The sequence below is a fragment of the Sciurus carolinensis genome, chromosome 4 (assembly GCF_902686445.1).
Source record: "Sciurus carolinensis chromosome 4, mSciCar1.2, whole genome shotgun sequence".
NCBI classification, from domain to species: Eukaryota; Metazoa; Chordata; class Mammalia; order Rodentia; family Sciuridae; genus Sciurus; species Sciurus carolinensis.
In genome coordinates this window covers 139,189,652-139,202,527 of record NC_062216.1, presented here as the reverse complement: position 1 = coordinate 139,202,527, position 12,876 = coordinate 139,189,652, and the positions used below count along the sequence as shown (strand labels likewise).

The window sequence follows — 12,876 nt, the reverse complement described above, 5'->3', positions numbered from 1 at the left end:
TCTTATATTAAACATAGCAGGTGTTTTCACAACACAGCAATCTCTCTGAGAAAATGGATCAATCACATTCTTCCCATCTCCCTTTTTGCTTCCTCTTATAAAGTACTCGTTTTATATGTTGCCCAACCACCATTGTGCTGCTCAAAGAGCCAAAAGAACATATATCTTCATTTGTAACCTTAGAGACTGTAGATCTGTGCCAGATAATACCATTTTTGATTACAATCTCCAGTCCATTTATGATTATCATTAATTTGATTCAAAAGTATTAAGCATGTTTTATGTAGAATATTTCACTAGGTATAGAGGAGTATTTAGTACAAGTTAAATTGTTCAGTGAATAATGCATTTTCTTTTCATTGTCTTGTAGAGGAGAGCTCCTAATTGTCCAAAACAGAATATAACTCAGCTGTTTTAATCTTTGAAAAGACGTTACTTAAGACATATAAGAAATCTCTAAGTTTCCAAGCATTTTCTATATTTCTTAGCCTTGTAAGTTTTTCTCACACCCTCAGTCCCAGACACTTACAGTAAATCAGCAAAATGGATCCCCCTGTCCAGCATGTTTCCTCCTCTTGTTCCATTTCAGATCTAGCTAATGGAGGTGGTTCATGGTTGACTGATTCATGTCTGCCACCTCGTGGTGAACATAGCCAAGAACTATTTCTTGGAGTCTGGATTGGGAAGGTGGGATTCAGAATGTGGGGAACTATCAAATATAAAGATAAGTTCAAAACATTTTGAACAGCCGTAAATGGAAAAATCTCTACTACAATCCATTTTTGTAATTTCCATTTTCCTTATTTAAAATTTAAATAGTAGTTATCTACCCAACAATACAACTCTCTTCTTAGACAAAAATAATAATAATAACAATATCAACTTTTTCTTCAAGGAAAAAAAATGAGAAGATTCATAATCCCTAGTTCCCTAGTCACTGTGTCTGTCTACATGTCTGGTATGTGAAGTCCTGTTTTTGTTAAATTTCAATTCAGGTAGAAGCTTCCTGGCCTTTTAAGTTTTAGGCTCAGAAATCACAAAATGATGAAATGTAACATACCAAACTGTTTTTCAAAACATTCAAAGGCCCACCCAGATTCAAGCAAAGGGGATATAGCCCCCCACCTCTTAATAACAAAGATTCAAAAACTCTGGGCTAATTTTTACAAATCACCACAGATAATGCTAATACCTCAAGTAGCTGCCATAATAGTGTTACTGGTATTTTGTGGATTCTGGGTTCTCTTCCTACAATATATTTCACAATGACTGAGAAAAGATACTTTCATCATCTCAAAGGAACTACCTAGGGGGTAAATTATACTCATGAATTACTAGCTCCATAAATTATCAGTTTCCTTCTACCTTATTCCCAAAGAATTCCTAGTATTTATTTACGTATTCTAGTTCACTACTGAGTTGACACAACCAGTAGAGCAAACAGTTACAGCCACTCCATGATGCCTGACATCAAAGTAAAATCCAGATTATTTGATTAACAGAACAACCTTTTATTTTCCAATACTAGACTTTAGGAATTGTAATTTGCACTAAAGTCATCAAAGCAAAAATAATAATAATGCATTCTGCTTCCTTTACAATCCCCCAATGCAAAAGGGGGAAAAACTTTGGTAGGAAAAAAAAAAATGGCTTCGTACATGAAATGAAACAACATAATTTCGCAATTTTCAGATAAGGTCTAGCTCTATTATTCATCTCAAAAATTTCACATGAATATCCAGTCAAAACCAACCTTTGATATGCTGTTTATTTTGATTTCCAAGTACACACCAGGTCTGCATACTCTCCTGGAATATCCTCAGAAGGTTCTACCTTCTGTAGGCATAGGAAAAATGTCAGAGTCCTTTCTTTCAAATGGAAGAGGGAAAACAGTGGGACTAAAGAAAACCATTGAGGTTTCTTTACTTGTGGATTGTGACCTCCTCCTCTTTATCCTCCTCTTCTTTCTCTGCCTCCTCAGAAGCCTTCTTGCCCTCTAAAGTCTCCCTGGGCCTCTGCAACCAAATCTGCCTCATCCTCCTCTCCTCAGCCTCCAAAGCTCCTATGGGAACCCTCAAAACCACCTCACCCCTTGGGTTTGACCCAGTCCAAGATGGCATCCTTTCCCTCAATTTCACCATCTTCCATGACCCCCTTGGGAGCTTTGCCATCTTCCTTATGATTAAAGTCTACAGAATCAAATCCTTTAGAAGTTCTCGTTCCCTGGTTGGTTACTATTCTTGCTTCAATAGAACTGTTAAATGATCTCTTTAGTGTCTCCTTTGTGGTATCCTCAGACAGACCTTTCACAAACAAATTTTGGATGGATGGCTTCCTGCATTTGATGATCCACAGGGTCCTTGCAACTCCACCTGAATGCTGTGACCTCAACTTCTCTTGCATGAAAGTGACTTAAATCTTTAGTACCTTCAAATAAAGCAAGTTTTATAAACACATATCCTTTAGATTTGTCATTTTGGTTCTAGGGCATTTTGATAAAAGTTGACATCTCAGATACTTCCTGAAAAGTTTCTTCTCCAGCACTGTTGGAAAGGTTGCTTAAAACCAGCATTTTTGATTTACCACTCCAAGTGCTATTCTTTCTGCCTCTGTAGCCTTGACTTTGACTTTTCTCTTCAGTGTAGTACAGGGAAATGGATTGACTATAGATCTCTGCTCCCTGTTTTATTTCAAAGGTTTTCTCTCTGTCTTACATTCAACATAAGCAATTCCTTTGCTCTCTCCATTCTTGCTGACTAATCTGATCTCCATGGCATCTTCAAACGCTTCTCTTAATTTGACCTGCTTGACTGTAAGGGAGACTTTTTTTTTTTTTTGCCAAAAGTATTCTCACATTTCTATCCTTCTTACTGTCTTTTCCTTTTTGTTTCTTTAGTTTAATTTCATTGCCAAAGATTTTTAAACCAGTGCCTTCCAAGGCTTTTTTTTTTTTTTTTTTTCAGACCTCCAGCAATTTCAAAATTCACACAGCAAACCTTCCTACTCATACCAATTCTGACATCCACAACAGCAAGAACCATTTTAGCAAAAAGATCACATTTTCAATTCAGGAGAAGATTTGTTAGAATTCAGGTTTCCTACAAAGAGATTGGAAGATGGAGCTAGTTCTGTGGCTTCTACTTTCTGTTTCTTGGCTCCCAGAGCCAGTTTCTGCTTGATCATTTCTTCTTTCATTTTCCAGATGCTTTTTTGACAGGTTCTTTTCCCTCCTCCTCATGCTTCTCTTTCTTATCTTCTCCCTGCTCCTCCTCCTCCCCTCCTCCTTGCTCTGCTCTTCCTCCTCCTTTTCCTCCTCCTCCTCCCCTTCCTCTCCATCCTCCTCCTCCTCCACCCTCTTAGCTTTCACAGGAACAGCTTTTGCAGGAGCTTCTTTCCTTCGGCTGCTGTGGTCTCCATGGGTTTTTCTTCAGCATCGTCTTCCTTCCATTATCAACATCCCCTTCATCTTCCTTGACTCCCTGCTCTTGCCTTTGGGCCCTGAGGAAGGGCAGCAGCTGCTGGTCACACCCACCCTCATCCACTCTCTATCATCATTCTCCTCCTCATGGGTGCCAACACCCTCCCCATCATTGTCTTCCTTCTTGACATCCTTTCCATTCTGTGCCCACTTGGCTGGGGTTACAGCTCCCATCTTCCCAGCACTTACTGCCAACACTTGACCTAATGTGGCTGCCTTCTTGCCAGCCGACTGCTTTGACTGGGATAACTGTCTTCCTGGCCCACATGGCTGCTGCCTTTTTGCCTGAGGTGACAGCTGCTTTCTTAGTTAACATGGCAATAGCAACCATTTTTGTTGGAGAGACTGCCACCTTCTTTGTCTAAGTTACGGTAGCCTTCCTGTCTTTACTCTGAGAACTGACAACTTCTTCCCTGCTCTCATTATCTTTCAAGATTTCCTCATCTTTGCCCTTTTTCTACCTCCCTCAGAGAAGGAACCATTTTCTTGGGTCACCTTGATTTTTACTGACCTTGGCTAGCTTCTCCAGGATGGTGGCTATGGCAGTGGAGTGTGTAGCCAGAGTGGTGCATATGAGCAAAGAAGCCCCTATGACATGGACGGCAGCCATGGTACTGAAAATGCCGCAGTGCATATGCCCGGCTGCCAAGCTAGAACTAGCAACTGAGGCAAAAAGCCAGGTATGTTTTTGCTCTTCTCTTCCTGCTCAGCACTATTAGCATCAATTTCTACATACGTTGCCAGACTTCTGAGAACACAAATTAGCAAACTCACACAATTCTTTTTACTGGGAAGCTTTCTCTTCTTAAGTTAGATTGTGTTATATTTCCCTATATCTTCTACTTGAAAATCTGCAGGCAGGAAGGGATTTTGAGGTGGAAGACGAGGACCAAAAACTTTTTTTTATAAGATACCTGCTTTAAATGAAATCATTACATAGTCATGAAGACAAAAAGGACCAGCCTCATCAGAGCAGAGAATCATTGGGATTCAATGTATCAGAATAACTCAAGCAAATGTCTCCTCTCCTCTACTTTTTGTGGGTTGTTTTTTAGATTTTTTTTTTTTTTTAGAATTATGGTAAGATTCTTTAAAATAAGACACCTGGTAAATCTATGCATTCATCATATATTGTAATTTAGTAACCTTTCTTGGATCAAGCTCTTTATCTTCTGTCTGTATGTCTTGAACCTCGATAAGAAGCCACTATGAGCAGCCTAACAAGTCTTGGATTCTCTGAGCCTTGATCTAGAATTGAAAATCTTAATTTTGTCGTTTTATTTCTGTAAACTTTTCAGTATAGTTGAAAGCATTCTCCTTACCTCATTGTCCTCATATTCTCCATGTTCTTCAAATTAGTCTAATATAGCTATGACTCAGTCCATCAAAGCCTGACTTTCACAGACACCCCACAGCAAGAGAGAAGAGGTGATCACTTAAGTCACAATATCTCCTCCATGTATCATGAAAGACAGTGTTCCTTCTTCTGATATTAAGCTAATCTAACCATGACTTCTGTTGCATGTATCTAAGCCACATATCCAAGATTCCCATTTCTCTAAAGAATTGTGGTCTATAAATATGCAAACACTTGCTTTACTTGGTTTTATTTATTTACTCAGTAAACACGTATGAGCATCTTCTATGCACTGTATGTAAAGAATTGAATAAAATACAGAAAATTTTCTTTAGGGGCCTTATATTAATTGGGGGATTTAAACAGTAAATAAGATCAGCACAAGATAAATAAAATAATACATTAGATAGGGACAGATGCAAAAGATGAACGGACAAGCTGTAGAAGAAGTCATCCAGGAAGACCTTACCCAAAAATGACATTTGAGTAAAAATATGTAAGGGGTCATGGAGTAAAATGGTCTCTGAAAGCGAATGTTTTAGGAAGAGAAACAAAGTACAAGGGGCCTAATATGTAGACATGAATGTTACAAGCAAAACTCAATAAGCAAAGAAAATGCTGCAAGGAAACTAGTGCACCTGTCCTGGAGGAGCATGAAAAAGAATGGATGGGAGCAGATAATTTACAGCAGAGTCCTGTGAGGACTCTGGCTTTTATGTAAGCCTGACGAGAAGATGCTGAGAATTGGAGCAGAGGTATAAATGAACTGACTTATGTTTTAACTTGAACAGTGTTTGGAGAGTAACCTGATGGGTAAAAGGATGAAAGCAGGAGAACCAATTAAGAAGCTATTATTAAAATAATTCACTGGGAAACAATGGATCTTAGACTCATGTGGGAGCAATGGATGTAGTGGCAAGTGGTCAAGTTGAGGGAACATAAAAACAAGTGATTATAAAGATGGAACTGTACATTTTAGGCTAAGTAAAGAGGCAGTGAGGGTGTGAGTGTGGTCAGAGGCAATAACAAATTCCTATGATAAAGGGACTGAAAGTGAAAGTATTTTTAGAGTTTGAGCATTAAATGGGTGAGCTAAAAGGTAGTGCTGTGGGTTAGATTATAGATTTAAAAATCATAGAAGAATTGCACTTACTGATAACAGCAGGGTCTGTAGTGGAACTCTGAATGTGAGTGAAATAAGGTAGAAATTGAGACCATTAAAGTAATGAAGTCTAGAAATTTAGATGACAATATGTGGGAAGAATCATCTAAATGAATAATAAAGATCACCAAAAATTATACCTGAAGGAACACTAAAAAAAGTGACAATGATCAGAGAGCTAACACATTTAAGGAATAATGAGAATGGTCTCAGGACTTGACAGTTACTATTATAAAGAAAATGGGTAGCAGCTGGCAGAACCTGATGACTTGAACGGCAACATGTTCTTAGTTGCAGAAAACAGGATTCACTCTAGTGAATCTAGTATTTTAAGCAGAGAGTTATTATTTAATGGACAGTTAGAAAACTTCACAAAACAAAACAAAATTTGTAGTCAGAGCTTTCAGGACCAAATTCCAGAAATTCTCTGCAAAGCTGGTAAGGGGCTTGCTTCTCCTTTTCAGTTACAAGTCCATAATTCCTTTGCCACTCCCATTGAGCAAACTGGATGTTTTCACCTAATATATTCCTTCACAAGACTCACATTTTACAAGGATGTGCTATTAGTAAAAACTGTGGGACTCAAAAGGCTTAAAATTTGCAGTCTGAAAAAATAAAAAAATAAAAAAATTTAAAAATTTTTAAAAAGGTTTAAATTGTGTGGTTTTTTGTAATGTTGTTTTTGTTGTTTTTTTGGTATTTTTTTTGTTTATTTTGTACTCTGTTGGCAAGACATAATTTGCAATGTAAGGAACTGGCCAAATGTTGTAAAGAGTATGATGAAAAGATTTGGGACATTACTAATAGATGTTCTCTGTAGCTTTATTATAATACCTCCTTATGGTTATTTTCCTACAGGGTATTATCTTATACATTTATCCTGTACTATGTCATGTAATATTAGATGCTCAAATATTTATACAACTACTGTATAAACCAACATACTTCCATTCACAGTTGGGAAAGGAATTTTATTGTATCATAAAACTTGTTTCTTTATATTAACTAATTGAAACATTCCTGTATATAACAATGTTGATTAACTGGGCATGGGTTTAACTCTAATATAGGCCAGGAGACACACAGGAAATTAACCTAATATATTCATTTTTTAAAATTAATTCAGCAAACATGTATTGCACACCTTAGGTGTCAGGAACTAAACCGACACCTGAGTACAAAAAGAATCAAAATGGAAAAGGCAGACACTAATGACCTCATGGAGCTTGTATTCCAATGAGGAGATAGAATGGAATCTAACAAAACTATTGTAAAAATTATTTATTGTGATATATTATTTAAAAAAGAAATAGAAGGTTGAAATAGAGATTAATGCAGCCTGGAAAGGGGAGAGACCTACTTACACAGAGTTGTCAGCAAAGGGTAATATGAGACTTGATGAGAAGGAACTGGCCAAATGAGAAGCCAGAGGGAGAGTACTCCAGGCAGAGGGTACAGCATGTTCAAATTCTTGGCATTTGAGGAACTTAAAATAGGCTAGTGTGGATGGTACATAGTTTGTCAGGGAAAGACTGACACCAGATGATGTCAGAAAACAGGCAAAGTTCATGCAAATCCCTATCCCCACCACCCATGTAAAACAGCTTGGATTTAGCCAATCTTGGATCTATAGAACACAAAAGAGTAGAATATCATAATTGTAATTGGAAAGTAAATAATTGTAAATGGAAAGTTCTTTGAAAGATTATGTCATCTTTGTACAGATAGATTAATACAGGGTTAGTATCCCTTGTTGATATGCTTGGGTCAAAAAGTTTTTCAGATTTGGGAGTTTCTCAATTCTGGAATATTTGTGTAGATTACCAGTTGAGCATCTACAGGAATTTTGGATTAGGGATAGTTAACCTCTACTATTATTTAGAACCTTAAAATTGACTATTAACTACTGATCTATGTTTAGGATCTTCGACAATTGTATTCTTTTGTGTCAATAACAGGCAAAGTTTTCCAACACTGAACCATAATTAGTGCCAATGAATGTAGGTAATTTTAACTTACTAAACACTAAGAAATGTGATAGTAACACGCAACATTAAATAGAAAGTGTATTATGCAAAACCAAAATATTTCATTCATATTAATGCCTGAGAAAAAGAAAATTATTTTCTTTCCTTCCTTACATCTTGTATCTGTATTTCCCTCTTTTTTTTTTTTTTTTTTTGTTCAATTTCCACTTTAGTTTTTCCTTTATTTTGTAAAAATACTACTTGTAGTACACATTCTTCACTGTTCTTCTGGAGATCTCTCTCACAAAACTTACCAGTTGTTTGTGGTTCTTCACAAATAGAATTGTAATAACTGATAATGACCCAGTAATTTATTTTTCTTCTCATGCATCTTTGTTTTTAGCAGCAGAACTCCCTTTTAAAATGAAAACGAATGTGAAACCCCAATTCAAAAATCATTTTAAAACAAGCCTTTTCTGGCAAACAGAGAATATAGAGCCTGGAACAGTCCAGAAAGGATTCACTGCACTCTCCCCTCACATTTGGCATTGCTCAGCAGGCTGCTCTAGGTGTGGGTTCCAACAGGGACACTTCAGTTATGTTCGTAGCCTCCCTTTCCCAAATGACCACTGGGGAACCTCAGTTACTAAAATACAATTGGTTGCATATATTTCATATAATGTCATATGAAGATTAATTGTGAATAAGATTATCACCATAATTTAAACCATCATCTTGATGATTATGCTCATTTTTTTCAACTCAAAAAAATTTAAATGATCAAATGTAAATAAAATGAAATTTGACTTTGGATACTCTTCTCTTAAAAAATTATCAGGTACCCTATATTTAGCTAAGGAATAAATGTTCTTTAATAATTATCATATTAGATCATGCACATTTTTTCAAGTGTTTTATTTCTGTAGAACCCATACTGAAATTATTAAATCAACTAAAGATTTGCATTGTATTTTTAAATTCAGCAACTTGTTAACTTGTTATATGATTGACATGTAATTTGACTTTGAAGTATTTTATAAAGTCTGATTTAGACAGCATTGTGTTACTAAGTTGTTTTCTGTTGAATAACCTGAGGTTATTACTGGGTACTCTGTAAACCTGAAATAATTGAAGGTAGAATCAGTTATTGTACCCAAAAGCAGTCTCATTTTCTGTTAAATCCCATAGCTGCTACTGGAGCATTTGGAGTGCCTTGTGTCACGGCATGAAAGGTCATTAAGAATGACGGTGGTAAAACGGCAAGCGCAGTCACCCTCAGGAGTGTCCAGCGAAGTTGAGGTTCTCAAGGCGCTGAAATCTTTATTTGAGCACCACAAGGCCTTGGATGAAAAGGTACAGTATGAACAAAAGATTTCAAGCTGACCCATGCTTTTATCATTAGCATGAAGGTCCTTGTCTTCATCCACTGACTCATGTGACTCCTCAAGCCAGTCAGTTTACAGGAACTCATTTGAGTTACATAGAAAAACCACTTTTAAAAATGGAAATGTGTTATTGTGTATATCTTTGTAATATTCATGACCATATTCTTTCTTTATACCACTGAATCTGTGGCTTATTCAAATTATACCTCTATTATGGTACATTATGGCCCTAGTGCAGATGGCCATTTGAAATTTAATATTATGTAATGTCATTCAGTCTCTCTCTCTTTCTCTTCCAACCCCACTCTCTTTCTCTTTCTGAAGTGCACGTCTATAGATGCCAAAATAAGAGACCACTAACCGAAAATTACACCTATTTTGTAGTGCAAATTGGGTGTACTTTAACTTCTAGACATTCATATTAGAAGCATTCCATTTTGTTGGGTCTCTAATATCTTAGTTTCAAATATATATTTTAAGAGTTTCTGCATGTAACAGCATAAGATATTAGAAGGAAAACTTGCTTTTAGGTCTTTTTAAAAGTAACTCTAAGCTTCTCTTAGTTGTTACTCAAATAAGTTCTACTGACATATATAAGCCAATATGATGATAATATCCTTTGGAGATTAGTAAGGTTTATGATTTCAATTTTGTGAAATTTCAAAGAATGAACTTTAAAAATTAATAAGGCTTTGGGATTTAGTACAGTGGGAATTGGGACACTTTATTATAAAATATATGACAAGTTTGAGGATTAAAATTCAAACTAGGGATTATTGCCCAGTTATATCTAATTTTTGAGCATGCAGATATTTTTGTTCCATTTAATATTTATATACCTATATATTTTTATCATCAGTCTTTCAGATGTTCTTAGAGAAGGGAATTATATGGAGTATGTGCATAAGGATAACTATAATTCTGTCTTCTAGATGATTAAGAAGAAATTGTATCTCGTTTTTCATATTAGCCATGAGAGGCAACTAATTTATGAATAATTTTGAATAAAAGATAAATGGATATTATATAAAGATCTATGTTAAACATAATATCAAATAATCATTTTATATGTTTAATGTTTAGTTTTATATTATATTCCCTCTTTTATCACAAAAAGGCATTGTTAAAAATTTGTAAGACACAATAGAATATTTACTTTGTGCCAGGCTCCTTGGCACTTATTTGGCACATAAATATAAAAAAGGCATTCTTCTTATGAATGAGTAGTTCATAGGACTGGAGATTCATATATCAATAACAGGCAATACCAAAAACAGATATGTACAATATAATATGAAGTCGCAGAAAGGCAGTGACAAGTTCTACTTGACAGACAAGAAAGTCGAGAATGTCTTCAAAAGGGAGTGATATTTGATATTTGATTTGAAAATTAAAGAATGAGCTTTTTGTTGTTGTTTTGTTTTGTTTTTGTTTATGAGCAGAGAAAGTAACACTGAGCAGCATGACCAACACACAATATAACCCAGAGCTATAAGAACATGATTGGTTCTGAGAAAATTTAACAGTTTCTCTCTCTCTCTCTACTTTTTTTTTTTTTTTTTTTTTTTTTTTTTTTGGTGTCAGGGATTCAAACCAGGGACCAGGGGAACTTAACAACTGATCCACATCCTGGTCCTTTTTGATGTTTTATTTTGAGATAGGGCCTTGCTAAATTCTTAGCGCCTCACTAAGTTGCTGAGATTGGTCTTGATCTTTCAATTCTCCGACCTCAGCCTCCCAAGCCACTAGATTACAGGCAGTCAAAACCACACCTGGTTTAACAGTTTTGAGTAACAGACAAAGGTACTAGAAAATGTGTGATTTGGGATGTTCCCTATGAGCACTCTGGCGTCACTTGAGGATGCTTTTATAAAGAAAAATATTTATCAGAACTGAGAGAAACAGCATTTAGGACAAATATCCTGATGATGTGAGTTCACTTAAGAAGAAAATGGTTGTTACACAATTTAGAATCTAGAAATAATTTGCTAAACAGAAGTGAGCTTAGCATAACTAAATGAAGTATTCTTTAACATGGCCGTAGGAGCTTATAATAGTATTAACTCAATGGAAGCACACTGGTCATTGGTTAGTTTAGGGGCAACTGAATAGATTATCAGTTAATTTAATGTTTAATAGCCTGAAGGAAGAAGGTTATGAACTTGAACTCTGAAATATACAGACCTGGACAAATGATCCAAATTCTTTGAGCATCTGTTTCTTTTTCTTTTGAAGGGTATGATAGTAACTACCTCAGTGTTACCATGAGGCTTTCATATGATCTAGTATATAAAACTTTTAATCATTGCATAGCATATTTAAAGTCCTCAATTAATGTTAGTAAATATTACTATTAACATGAGTAAATTTCAGCATTTTGCTAAAACTTTCAAACGAAGTAGACCTTGTCATCACTGTTGATCTAGATATTTGTTTAAATAGCATTCACTTTAGTTATGAAGGAATTACTGTGTACCTAAGTCCCTTTGTAGACAGTTTTCCCAAATAATAGTAGCTCACAGCTTCTTATGGAGATGGGGACGGACAAAGTTACAGACATAAACAAGCAATTGCAATATTCTAATCTAAGCATTATGGCTAAATTATGCTATAACACAGATAAAAGGTATGAAGAAGATGTGTTAGGAATAAGAAACTACCAACTTTATTACAGAAGGTTTAGAATATGAATAACTAAATAAACTATGTAAGATTAAACATAGCTGTGGACAATGACACTGATTGATAGTCTTCATTATTGATGTTCACTTATTTTTACAACCACTGAGTTGTTGGGAAGAATTTTCATTATCAACTGAGATCAACAGTTATCTTGACATCACCCTCTACGAGTTTACCAGGGCTGGAGGAAATGAGAAACATCCAGGTGTTTTTTAATTACTCAGAAATCATTGATTATTAAAAACCAGAAGTATGAGACATATATGGGCAATGTAACTCAAAACAGTAATTACACATGCCTTCCACTTATACTTCCAAGATTTAATATCACAGTGTCAAAATGATTTGACTGCTACTCTGAGGAGATTTCCTCACAAAAATTTTGTGTTATAGGACTGATAATTCCAAAAATGATGCCCTGCCATACCATTATTTCAATTTGGAATGTGTGCTTCTTCCATCAAGATTTCTCTTCATCCTGAAACACATTTGTCATGTTCAGGGACTTGTTTTATATAAATCTTCAGGGATAAAATTTTTTGTGACCTGAAGCATCTTTTTGAAAAGAGTTTTTCTAAGTATTTTTCATACTATTTTGAAGAAAGCAGATATAACAGATGAAATGAAAACCAAAAAATTCTATAGGTAAATAAATAATATAGAGTTGAGAGTTATTACTCCTATAGTTTAACAAATAACTAATCAATTTATTTTAAGGGAAAGATTATACAGACAACACATTAATTAAAGTGGTTCAATCATTTTTTAAAAATCAGAAGAAGTTAAAAATAGGGCTATATCAACTGAAAAAATATTTAAACTATAATTTTATATTTTATCAAGCA

At 35.2% G+C, this 12,876-nt stretch overlaps 1 protein-coding gene across 13 annotated transcripts in view; it reads left to right on the top strand.

The window, feature by feature from the left end:
• Ppfia2 (PTPRF interacting protein alpha 2) overlaps positions 1-12,876 on the top strand; it is a 462,148-nt gene that overhangs the window by 260,703 nt on the left and 188,569 nt on the right. For all 13 annotated transcript variants that reach the window (XM_047551047.1, XM_047551046.1, XM_047551044.1 and 10 more), the window contains one exon: positions 9,153-9,317. In XM_047551047.1, coding sequence (XP_047407003.1) covers positions 9,153-9,317 — 165 coding nt within the window. The remainder of the gene's footprint in view (positions 1-9,152; positions 9,318-12,876) is intronic.